This window comes from Nymphaea colorata, chromosome 11 (genome assembly GCF_008831285.2).
Source record: "Nymphaea colorata isolate Beijing-Zhang1983 chromosome 11, ASM883128v2, whole genome shotgun sequence".
Classification (NCBI taxonomy): Eukaryota; Viridiplantae; Streptophyta; class Magnoliopsida; order Nymphaeales; family Nymphaeaceae; genus Nymphaea; species Nymphaea colorata.
In genome coordinates, this window is record NC_045148.1 from 18,082,804 (window position 1) to 18,096,233 (window position 13,430).

General features: G+C 37.9%; 1 protein-coding gene across 1 annotated transcript; it reads left to right on the plus strand.

The window, feature by feature from the left end:
• Window positions 1-77: 77 nt before the first annotated feature.
• Window positions 78-6,289, plus strand: LOC116264206 (phosphomethylethanolamine N-methyltransferase-like). Its single transcript, XM_031644295.2, has 12 exons — window positions 78-463; window positions 634-746; window positions 2,159-2,296; window positions 2,388-2,525; window positions 3,117-3,260; window positions 3,585-3,695; window positions 3,782-3,923; window positions 4,519-4,799; window positions 5,333-5,494; window positions 5,583-5,636; window positions 5,754-5,828; window positions 5,912-6,289. Exons 1-12 carry the CDS (start codon window positions 451-453, stop codon window positions 6,005-6,007), a joined length of 1,467 nt encoding a protein of 488 aa, XP_031500155.1. The 5' UTR covers window positions 78-450; the 3' UTR covers window positions 6,008-6,289.
• Window positions 6,290-13,430: the final 7,141 nt, after the last annotated feature.

The window sequence follows — 13,430 nt, forward strand, 5'->3', positions numbered from 1 at the left end:
GATTCAATTGGGAGCTCTGTTGCGGGTCCCGTTTCTCCTCCCGGTCCGCGCCTTCCTCATAAGCAGCCAAAGTGGCTCCGACTCTCCATTTTTAGCGCAAGCGCAGACCGAGCAGGAGAGAGAGGAAGAGTGCGCGAGAGAGAATCTCGGCTAGGCCGTCGGCTTTCCTTCTCTTCTCTTGCTGTAGTTGTGAGGGAAATGCAGCAGAAGGGGAGGACGAACAACAGTAGATCCAGAACCTTCTCCCGGTCTCGCCTCGCCATCGAAGGGTGCTAGCACCAGAGCATCGATCCGAGGAAGAAGAAGAAGAAGAAGAAGACGAAGACGAAGAAGAGGGAAGTGGATAATTTCCTTCTCTTTCCTTACTTTCTGCTCACCGACAAGTAGCAGGGGTTCTTGAGAAAAGTCCCCGATCCTTCACGCCTTTTGGTCGACGTCCTCCGCTTCAGCATGGCCGCCACAGGTAGCTTTCATCTGATCGTTTTGCCTTATGCTTCTAGATCTGTATTTTTTAGGGAAACCGCGCATTTTCGTTGATCGTTTCGGTTTTCTGTTCGAAGTGCGACGTATTTGTACTCGTTCATTTGTGTACTTGCTTGATCGGTTTTCCTTCTTTTTTCGTCTCGTGATCAGGAGAAAGAGAGGTTCAGAAAAGCTACTGGATGGAGCATTCATCGGATCTGACGGTGGAGGCTATGATGCTTGACTCCAAGGCCGCGGATCTCGACAAAGAAGAGCGACCTGAGGTCTTCATTTTATCTTCCTTCTTTTTCTGGATTTTTTTTTTCTTATGCTTATTGTTTTTACGTTCCGCTTCGATGGATCTATTGGCCATTTGCAAACGTCGAGCGTTTAATTCTGGCTGTCTTTTTCAGCCAGACACCTACGCACACACGCACTTGCATGCGCGCAGAAAAGGGGGACTTAAAAATTTTCTAACATGAGATGGCAAACTTGGTAAAGCGGAACCAAGGATTTAGAATAGTCAGTCTCTGGAAAAGTTAATCTTCTGTTAAAAATCCTACTCTTCGCTTCTTGTGTGTGAATAAATCTTCTAGCTGACATTTCGCACAAAATGTATCGTCTGTTTCTGTGTTAACGCAAAAAGTTGAGTGATTCCGTGTTTAGTCGCTACTATGTTTGTCATCTTCTCTGTGTTTCGGATTTGCTCATTGGAGAAACAGAGGCTTTTTGATTGAAAATCCCTTTAAGTTTCTGTGGTCAATAAGAATCTGATCTTGGAGAACTATGTCGTTCTTTCACGCTGCCTTTGATCTTGTCATAGCACTCAGTTCCGCAGAATCAATCATAGGCCTATTTTTACTGCTAAAATCTTTGGACTCTTAAGTCTTAACTAGTACATTTTTTTTACTTACGTGGGTTTAGCCTTTCTCTCGGGTGGTTCTTCTCATTTTGACCTTTAATGCTTCTGCAGGTTACCCTAACTTATAGTTCAGTTTAGTCGCTTCATAGTCTAGCTCAACTTTGTAAAGCCCTCTTAAGCTGTTAATGTGATCGCTGTTCTCCATTCTCAACCATTTAGGATGCTAATGGATGTGAACTGGATGGAATATGCATGCATCTCTTTCTCTGGTTTGACCTTTAATGCTTCTGCGGGTCACCCTAACTTATAATTCAGTTTCCTTCATAGTCTAGCTCAACTTGGCAAAGCCCTCTTAAGCTGTTAATGTGCTCAGTGCTCACTGTTCTCCATTCTCAACCATTTAGGATGCTAATGGATGTGAACTGGATGGCATATGCATGCATCTCTTTCTCTGATTTGACCTTTAATGCTTCTGCGGGTCACCCTAACTTATAATTCAGTTTCCTTCATAGTCTAGCTCAACTTTGCAAAGCCCTCTTAAGTGGTTAATGTGCTCAGTGCTCACTGTTCTCCATTCTCAACCATTTAGGATGCTAATGGATGTAAACTGGATGGCATATGCATGCATCTCTTGGTTTAAGCCTTTAAGGCCACAAATAGTTAAGCTTTATCATGCAATTCATTTGTAATATCTGGGATGCATTCATTGATGAGTGAGAAGCATTCCTAACCGACTTTCAAAATGATATTCCTTTCCTTATCTAAGTCATGCTTTATATGCTTCAATTTCTTTTTTCTTTCCGCTTATTGCAATAGGCTTAAATTCTTCTGCAGGTGCTATCCCTCCTTCCAAAATTTGAACAAAAGGATGTTCTTGAGCTAGGAGCAGGAATTGGTCGCTTTACAGGGGAATTAGCAAAAGCAGCTAGATCTGTTACAGCAATAGATTTTATCGAGAGTGTAATTAAGAAGGTAAATCCTTTCAAATATATATCCCTAATTATTTAGTCTGTTAGGATTTATTGAATGGGATTAATGTTCTGGAACTTGCTCAATTTGGCAGAATGAAAGTGTTAATGGGCATTTCAAAAATGTCCAATTTATGTGTGCTGATGCTGCATCCCTGGACCTCCAGTTTGCTCCTGAATCATTTGACATAATCTTTTCAAACTGGCTCCTTATGTATCTATCTGATGAAGAGGTACTGATAAGGCTCTTTTCTTGTTTGTAATTAAGCGAGCTTGAATATGAACTTTGGATATTTTTTAAATAGGCAAGCTTTGTTGAAAACTTGAAGTAGTTTCAGATTATCCGGATAGACTACTTTGAGAACAGTTTTGGCAATAACTGTTGAAGTTAGCTGCTGAATAAGCCAGTAGGAAGGACTTGTATGATTGCATCTTTTTTCATGTATCGCCATAAAGTCTTCCAGTTGCAAGTCGTTTAGCATCATTGTCTTAACCTGAAAATGTCTTTTTAGGCCCACTTCATTTCAGTTATCTGCATGCAGATTAACTGCAACGGTGTCTTACTTTATTTTACAGGAATTGTACTGGTTAAAGTTATCCAACTCATAATTGTTAAGTGGAATATAGACAAATAAGGCACTTGAAGGAACTTTCTTTACATTTACACCATCACATGTTTGTGTGTATTCCATGTGTTTGTGCATGTATAATTTGCCTTTTGTCTGCAAATCGTCAGCTCAGCTTTACTCGCCCTAGCTGCATGTATACCTTGTATTTAGTGTGTAGATAATCAGGTGAACTGATTGTACTCTTATTGGGCGCAGGTGGAAGGCTTGGCGCAAAGGATGACCAAATGGCTTAGAGTTGGTGGCTATATTTTCTTCCGAGAGTCATGTTTTCATCAATCAGGGGATTCTAAACGGAAAACCAATCCAACACATTATAGAGAGCCACGATTTTACACAAAGGTTTGTTGTTTATGCACATTAAGGTATATGTATAGGGTAGTTTTCTACGATATAGGGAATTATGGGGTGCTTGCATTGTTTTTAGTTGCAGCTATTCTTTTTCTCCTTTCATAGTTTAGGTTTCTGCTTGTCTTCTTTCACTCATAGGATGGAGATTCTTCATCGGTTTCTAGATGTAAATGCAGCTGGACATATACATGGTCTTCTTAGCCTGTTTGCTATTATTGGATTGAGGTTGTCATAAATCTAGATGGTCAACCAAGGGCTTATTGGGTTCTTCTTCTGGTAGTATGCATCAAACCTGACATTGAAAATGTTATGCAGGCCTTTAAAGAATGTCATTGGCATGATGGTAATCATAGTTCCTTTGAGCTTTTCCTCCTCAGCTTCAAATGTGTCAGTGCATATGTGAGAAACAAGAGGAACCAGAACCAGGTCATATTCTATTTTGTGATTTGTTTTCTGATGAATTATCTGGTCCTTAAATTGAAAATTAATAAATGGTTATTTAAACAATTCAGATTTGCTGGGTCTGGCAGAAGGTTAGATCAACTGAAGATAAAGGTTTTCAAAGATTCTTAGACAATGTGCAATATAAACCTAGTGGTATATTGCGATATGAACGTGTATTTGGAGAAGGGTTTGTGAGCACAGGAGGACTGGGTGAGTACATTTGCCAATGCTATTTTATTTGGAAGAGATTACACATATAATTATGCTTTTGGAATGAGTTCCTGAACTATTTGTAGCTTGTGTATCCTTCCCTGCTTATGACTGGTACTTTCAGAATTCAGGGCGGTGGCTAGTTCTTGTGGTGTTGCATGCTTCAATCCAAAGATTATATTTATGCTTCTCATGTTGTTTTTCTTCTGAACCTAACTGTACTCTTATGCTGCTGGTCATGAATGCCACATAACTTCTTCCATGTTTGAACTAAAGACTTGTGTTTGTTAACATGCAGTTTCAGTTATAAAACTTTTCGTTTTAAGTCCCTGAAGTGGTTTACTGTAATGTGGTGTTAGGCATCTCCAATCAGGTACCCACCACATTTCAGAATTGTTGCCTATGCTGCAGGTGGCTGATTTTCATGCTTACTTGATCTGAATACTATCTGGACACAGATGCCATTGCTTTAATTTTCACATATCCTGGCAAGAAAATAAATTGGGTTTTCACTTGCTTAATGATGTGGTCTTCCTTGTACAATTCTTCTCGCTTGTGTAGCCTTTTTATGAGTTCTTTCTGAAAATTTTTGCAGATACCACAAAGGAGTTTGTCTCCAAACTAGACCTGAAGCCTGGGCAGAAAGTTCTTGATGTGGGTTGTGGGATTGGTGGAGGTGACTTTTATATGGCAGAAAACTATGATGTTGATGTTGTGGGTATCGATCTTTCCATAAATATGGTATCCTTTGCCCTTGAGCGTGCAATTGGCCGGAAGTGCGGTGTGGAATTTGAGGTGGTTGACTGCACAAAGAAGACATATCCTGATGGAATGTTTGATGTGATATACAGCCGTGATACAATTCTCCATATACATGTATATCTATCAGCCTAAGATTTTGTACTTCATTGTCCTTTTCTGGGTTAACTGCTTGACTTAAATATTTTTTCTTTAGGTCAAATTTCATTTTCCTTCGTTGCTATCCTTATATGCTGTTTTATTTGTTTGGCTATGAGGTTCTTAGAAGCTCATCTGCATATGCATTTTTATTGCATGATTCTTTGTTAAAATTCTATGCATGTCGATGTTAGAAAGGTTCTTTTGCATGCTTTACTATCCTCTATTTTCGTCCATTTTGGTTTTAGAGTGAAGGTGACGTGGTAGTTAGTAAATGTTACTTGCTTGTGCTTGATCAGGACTGTCTGCAGCAGCTATTATCTTGGATTGTACTGACACTCTATCCGCATCTATTTTTTGTTTAACAGGATGAAAAATGTTAAGTACTTGAAGTTTTGCATTGTTTTTTGCATGTCACCTATATTTGCTTTTGTGTCGTATTTCAGTTCAGAATACTATGGTTTTTCTACTATTACTTCCACTCATGCTGAAAGAAGGGTGTCTTTGTTCAGGATAAGCCCACGTTGTTTCAAAATTTCTTCAAGTGGTTGAAACCAGGTGGTGTGGTTCTAATCAGCGATTACTGTAAGAGCCCCAAAGAACCATCACTGGAATTTAAAGAGTATATCAAGCAACGAGGATATGATTTACACCATGTAGAGGGTTATGGTCAGGTATTCGAGTTAAAATTCATCTTTTGTTTGCAATTTTCTTGTTGCTTTTGTGTATAATTACTTTGGAACTCATTTTTCAAATACACAGATGCTAAGAGATGCCGGTTTTGCTGACGTTTTAGCAGAAGATAGGACAGATCAGGTTTGTATGATGAATTTGTTTCATTAGTTTATTTTAAACCCATTTCTTCCTGATTGTGATATATCGAGGGACACCTGCGTGCGGGTTTTTTTTTTTTTTTTATTCTGCATGGTGCAGTTTATTAAAGTGTTGCAGAAAGAGTTAGATGCCGTTAAGAAAGAGAGGGATAACTTCATCCGCGACTTCTCAGAGGTGGGTTGCACATTCAGTCCTGCTCGTTCTGAATCAAATTGTTTCTGTACTTTCCTCTTCACGCGATAGTATCATATGTGCAGGAAGATTACCATGAGATAGTTGATGGGTGGGAGAAGAAGCTGAAGAGGAGCTCCTCTGGTGAGCAGAGGTGGGGCCTTTTCATTGCGAGGAAATGAATCCAAGCCAGGTTATTCAGGCTTCTAGTAGTTAGTTGATAGGAGTTTTGCTCTCTTAAGGATCCTTTGAGCTTCGAGATGCATCCTTCTTAGTCTTGTGTTATCGTAGAATTAAATTTCTGATGCAAATTTTAAACTTCCAGCCACCTCTAGTTAGTCTGTGTGACGGGAAATGTACTGTGATTTTGGGCCTTTTGGCTATTCTCTGTTCTCTATAGGTACTTGGTTTTAACTATATCTCATTATTGTTACTTTCTAGTTTAAGTAATCCGTTTTCTTAAAGATTGTCACTTGTGACCCCGTAAACGCAATTGCTTCCGTCATCACTCAACCGTGAACTAAACGGTTTTTTTTCTTTTGTTTAAATATCCACCTTTTGACAGCCAGGCCGAGAAAGACGCTTGCGCTCTGTGGTAGCAGGTATGGTCCTATAGATGCCGATGTTTTATCTTGCAATTACAAATATAACCTCAATTTTCATTATTTCGAACGAGTAATTAAAACACTCGTCGTCTAATGTGTAAAACGCTTGTATCACCCCTTCTGCTCTGGGCTCTTGGACCTTTCCGCTATGTTGCGGCGCAGCAGTAGTAAGAGATTCACACTTATTGGCTTCTAGTTTGTAATGCGTCATGAAATGTTTAATATTCACAAGTCATGCTAGGATAAAATTCTTGCGGCAACTTTGGATGTTGTCGATTGAAGAGATGACTCGATGTTTCGACGGGCGAAGTCAGAGAAGTCTGGTTAAGAGGCACTAGATATAAAATTTTAAATTCTAAGGGTATTAATATGTAAATGGGAAAAATTACTTGGAAATATCACTATAAAAATAATAAACTTTTTAGGGTCCACGTGGGTAAATTGTCCACACCTGCCTCCACCCCTGAGTTTAGAGCAGACACCTGCCTCCACCCTTAAGTTCCACCCGAGTTTAGAGCAGTCAATTTCTCTGTGCATTAAAGACAATTAATAGCACTAACAAAGTACAGAAGCAATCTTTAGCCTAAAGGGGTGTAGCTAATAGAAATCTTTAGCCTAAAACGGTGGAGCATCTTAGAGCCTGGTGCCTAGGCAGCACTTGGCCTAAAAGGTGTCTAAAAGTCCCGTTGCAATGTTTCTTAGTTATTTTAATTCTAAAATATTTGTTTTATGATTTATGTATTAAGTTTGCATGCTAGCAAGTTAGGATTAGTTTATGATTTATGTGTTAAGTTTGCATGCTAGCAAGTTAGGATTAGTCAAAATCAACATATAAAATAACAACATAAAATGGTTAATGCACTGACAAATAGTGAAATGCTTGGCTATAATTGGTTCTGGTCAAATGCATTGACAAATAGGTTTAGGTTTTTCAAGTTGTAATTGACAAACAGTGAAATGCCAGGCTCTAGTTGGTTCTGATCAAAAGGCAAAAGCTAGGCTTTCAACAGTTTTTTGTTTATGGACATTAGTTTATCAAAACAATTAACGATACAGACAGGATTGCATTCAATGTATTGAGAGATAGAAGAAGAAATCAGTTACCAAAATTGATAGAATTGCATTCAAAGTATGGAGAGTTAGAAGAAGAAACCAGTTACCATAAAAGCTTTCACTGCTGTAACAAGTTACAATATATACACAAACAAATATGTAATTCATAGATAAGTACTGGTAGAACACACAAAAAAACACTTTGAAACACATAATGCACACAGTAAACACTTTGAAAACACACAACAAACACTTTTGAAAAACAAATTCAGCTACAAAATCGGTTTTCTTAAGAAAGGAAGGTGAAAAGTCATTCCATAGACTAGGCCTACTCGTGCCTAGTCTAGCCCAGGCACTAACACCAAACCCCTCACCTAAGTCAGGTCATGGACTTAGGTGAGGGCTGTGGACTCATGCTTAGTACGACTAAGCATCGCCTAGTTGACACCTTAACAACTAAGTGTAATATAGCTAGCTGAGCAGACAGTTGTGTAGAAGGTGCATTGTTGGTTTGATTTTTGTGAGTGCGATTCATATGGATTATAAACAGTGGGATTGCCACATTTATCACACACTTTAGTTGGTATGTGCATAGTACCCGCCCACGTCTCAACACAACCAAAGACCTTCTTCATTTCTCTCCTTTTTAATTAGTCAACCAAACAAAGGAGAGATTGCTCAATCCCTCCCTTTCCTTCCCTTTCCCTCCAACCAAACAGGGTGTAGGGATAGGGGGAAGGGAGGGTTATTCAAATGTTTTTTTTTTGGGTTGGGTTTTCAATGGATATGTAGTGACCTTTGTACAGAAAAGATAATCGTGATTCATCATTTAACTCAGGTTTGCAGTGAAAAGCGAAGTTAACGTTCGTTTTAACCTAAAACTAACGTTAACTTCGCTTTTCGCTGCAAACCTGAGTTTAATCATAGTTTCAAAAAAACTCTTTTTTGGAAAAAAAAACATGAAAAATTAAATGACCATTTAAAACTTAAAACAGCATGTTTTTTTTTAATGCCAAACAATTTTCTTTTTTTTCACCTTTTTTCACTTTTTTTTAATGCCAAACAGTTTTCTTTTCATTTTTTATTTGATGTTTGTATTATTAGTTTTTCACTTATTTTATTTTTTTCTATTTTAGTTTTTAAATTTTTTTAAAATTCTACTCTTCTTTTTTCATTTTTTTCAAGCTCAATGAATGAGAAAAACTTCACAATTTAAAACTCTGAGACTTTGTTTGTGACTATGGTGTTAAGCATTTTTGTTGTTTTATTCGTTGCAATCCCCCTGACCTGCTTTCTATCAACAGTAAGAATTAAAAATTTACATCAAAATTAGATATTATTTTAATAATATGTAATTTGACACCAGAGCAGATCGACTCTTACAGGAACCCCTATCAGCTAATTTGTCATTTACGTTGCTGCCAATATGACTGATTTTGACGTCAAGGCACTGACAAGAGAGCGGAAGATCGGGTTGCCATCCTTTCCACTTGAGAAAGCATCCATTGCAACATTTCAGGTTGCACGACAAAAAAAAACTTGGAAGTAAGAGTAACAACTTAAAGGAATAAAAGTGGTCATCTAATGCAGCCTTTACAAGATGAAAAAACTTTTTAACCCAAAAAAATAAAAATAAAACACTCGTCGTCCTGAGCAGCTTCGGATAGAGACAGATGAAGACACGGATAGCTTTCGCGTTAAAAAAAAAAAAAGAAGTACCAAACATGGACCCTGCTGTCAAACGCGAACATATCATGGGGATCTGCTAACCTCACTGCCCACTGGGTTGAGATGGACCGTGGACGGTCTCCATGTGCTATTGGACCTTCTCGCCGCTAAGGACAAGAAAAAATACGCCTTCTTCAAAACAGAATTCAGAACCACTTGTCGTGTTCTCTCCACTTGGTACTTGTAAAGCTGGAGCCTCTTCATCATACGCCATTATTGAAGAGATTGCAGCTCTACCATCTCACCGACGGAAGGTACAATAATGGAGCCGACTATATTCGCTACCTTCGTCCCGCTACATATCTTAAAGTCTAATGATCCACCACATGTTTGTTTGCTGTTATTGATCGTCCCACGAAAGGTTTCTTTCTTTCTTTCTTTCTCCTTCTCCCCTTGTAGGTTTGTGAATGTGTGCCACCAAATGTACAAATATTGCTTATTTTAAGAATTTAAGCAATTAAAAGAAATGTAAGTTTCTTGTTCATTCAAGAGAGTGATATGTTTTAGTAAGTGAATCACTGCTCAAGGTTGCCCCCCTAAAGCCTATGCAGCACCTGATCAGATCCTCCACTTGTCAACCATCGAAGTTCTCCAAAGCCTTTCATAATGGGTTCAAAAATCTGTGGTTGAAGAATCAAATCTGTGTCATATTCAAATTTTGTGCTTCACTCTCATGTGTTCAATATGTAAATCAGGAAGGCGTGGAACACTTCATAGATGTTCTTAAGAAGCATTTGGCGACAGTAACAATTTGTTACTGATTGATTTATGGATCTGCCCCAAGATTCATGAAACATGAACATGCTCTTTAACTTTGAGATAAATTCAAGGAAAAGTAGCAAATTATATCTCTTCTTCTTGCCAAACAGCTCTTTAGCAAACAAGGTGGGGGATTCCTTAGGTTCTTTAGTTGGTAGGGAATGCAGGTCCAATGGCTTGTTAAGGACAATAGCATCCTGTACCTTTTGTTTCTAACACAAGCAAACCACACTCTGGCCTGTGAGGCTTAGTCGCAACTCCAACCGCATAAAATCGCATGGCTCTTAATGAATTTAACCCCTTCTCTATTTACAGTACCGGCAGATCTATGGAGCTCAGGCTCGTTTCCAACTTTTAGAAAGAAAAAACTTAAGATGATATTAGAAATAACTTGTCAATGCATTGAAGTTTTTATGAAAGATGAAGACCACGGAGGGAGGTCATGTGTTTAGTTGAACACATGTTAAGCCTCCCCCCTGCCGTGTCCGGCCCAAACACGCAACCACATCGCTAGTGGTTGCTAGTGGCCGGTGAAAATATGGTTGTCAATTTATTTTTTGTGGGTACTACTCCTTTAAACTGCAAACAGTGAAAATACGACACTCTAATTGACGGGTGTTCCGCTCTCCACCCATATAAAACAGTTTTGGAACCTCATGTGGATCATAAGTATTAGGATTTGGCTCAGACTAGGTCACACTCTTAGCAGTTAAGGTAGCCTAATATCAGCCGTTTCCATATGATACGTTATGTCCAAAAGCTTCCAAATATTTCTTAAATTGTCCAAATCAACTACCATAATCTAGTCATCTTTAGAGATTTGTGCAAAAAGTTGCTCGCATTATGCCCACGGTATGACATAAAACAAGCTTTTGCTCAAGGTCTGGTATTTATCGAATGTGCAGCAAAAACTACAACCGCACGTCAAGTTACAGAAGTATTGATACTTCTCGAAAATGGGTAGAAAAGCTATGGTGGTAAGTTCGGATGGAGATGGAAAGAGAGGATTGTGTAAGGGAGAATCACTCTGTAACTTCCAGCCAAAAGCTCCTATTTGGTTCTTTTTTCATGAAAAAGGCGAAAGGAAGAGAATGCAAAAAGATTTATTCTTTTCCCTAAAACAGTTGCTGGAGACAAGCACTAAGGCAGTGCCTCTCAACATGCACATCAATGAGGTTGAGATTTTTGTCTTGCTCTCCCCACTTGGTACTTGTAAGGGGACTCTCTTTGGTGGTTATTCATTTAATCGTCTGTTTTTGGTTTAACGTCCATGTCATCGAATCCCTCCCCAAGACAATGAACTTGTACTTCAAATATGAAAGCTTCATTTAAAGATTAGGCTTCCTTTAGATGGTGACCCGTTATATATATATAAATAAATAAATAAATACATTAATAAATAAATACATTAATAAATAAATATATATATCACATCCATGTCAAGAAATCCCTCCCCAAGACAAGGAACTTGTACTTAAAATATGAAAGCTTCATTTAAAGATTAGGCTTCCCTTAGATGGTGACCCGTTATATATATATAAATAAATATATTATATATATATATATATATATACTCCACAAGACAATGAACTTGTACTTAAAATATGAAGGTTTCATTTAAAGATTACAATTCCCTTACATGGGTGACCCGTTATATATATATATATATATATATCAAAGCTACGAGACACTTATATATCATATTGAATGAGAATTGTATGAAGCACAATTTAGTGTACAATACACGCAAACAAAGAGTGAACAAAAGATGTGACACGTGTTCAATGTAAGGCCCATTTGAGCCTGCCCGTGCCAACTACACTTGTTTATATTCTGGTGACTTTTCTAAGCCATTTTACCTCATAATTGATGCAGATTCATGGAACCCTTTAATTTCTGTTATTTTTACAACTACTTTGATGTTGGCGGCAGGGCCCTAGGATATAAATTTTCCTACTTGCTCATCATGAAATAATCAGATTTCTTAAATGGGTTAAAGTTAACTAGAGTTACAAGATTAAAAACAAATCAGATGGGGATTAGATATTTCTTTTAAAAAAAATTAACTCTTTCCTATGTTTGAAATTAAGATGGTTAAATAATATACCTTAGTCACTTCTACAAAAATTAATGCACCTTATTATTTGTATAACTAATGATATATGTGCAAATACATATTCTTGAAGATTGAAAAGAGAAAAATTAGATGCAAAAAATTGGGACACTTGAAATTAAAGAAAAAAGTGATTTTCTCAGCTGTAAATGTGAGTCGGTGGGATTCCATACAGCTAAATTCATTAAATGCCATGTCAATTGTCAAGATGTCGATTCTGATGCAACTAAAAATGACAAAATTTTGGCATCAGATCTGTTTGATTCGCAACTCTATTCCAAGAAACGGTATGTATTGAGCATGGGGAGCATGTGACTGCTACTTAATAATTGTTGTAAACTTAAAAAGGCCTACACTGGCTACCGTTGATTAATGGAATATAAAGAATTCATCAACAAAAGAATGACGGAGAGAAGACAAATTGATCAGGAATATTTGTCTCCATACAGACATGACGGTGCAGCCAATGGACCGATTCCATCATGGTGAGAAATAAAAAAAAAAGAGTAAAAATTAAATGTTTTTATACATCAAGAGTTGGACCTGTTGCTTAAAGTTTTCATTTAACAATTTTTTTAAAAAAACTTGACATGCTGCAACTAACAACAATAGGTCGACTTCAATTTTATTAAAAGAAAAGTTGTATCTCACGGCCACCTAAGTTTTGTTTTTCACCTTTTTTTTCTTTTGTCCTTCTCTCCACCTGCCTGTTTCTTGAGGTCTTGTTTGGACGTCGTGGCTCATTTCACCTTGGTGGCGCATTTGGGATGAGCGCAACAACAGGGTCTTCAGGGACACATTCTTTTCACCAGATTCTGTAGCTCGTCTTGTGCAGAGGGATGTTCAGTTTGTCATTCGGTTAAAGCGCCGCTGTCCGTTGCGGCTGGGTGATTGTGTTGCTCCGTCTTTCCTCCCTCTCTCTGCCTCTCTTCTTTTACTATGTATTGTATTGTGTGTTTCGTATTCTTGCTTTTGTTTTTGCGGTTTGTTTTTGTATCTAGGAGACCTTTTGTTCCCAAATTTTGTTATATATTCTCATTTTATCGGCTCTTTTCTTTGTCCGTCCTAACTACAAATTAATGAAGTATAAGAAAACAAATTCATGATCAAAGAATTTGGTAAGAAAGGGACAATTTATCGGGTAAATTTTTCCGCATGTGAAAAGTTTTACCAACGTTTTTATGAAGTTATTATTGTCTCGGTCCGCATGCTACCAACTTGTTGGTGGAATCGGTCCATTGGCTGCACCGTCATGTCTGTATGGAGACAAATATTCCCGATCAAATTGTCTTCTCTCCGTGATTCTCTTGTTGATGAATTCTTTGTATTCCATGAATCAACGGTAGC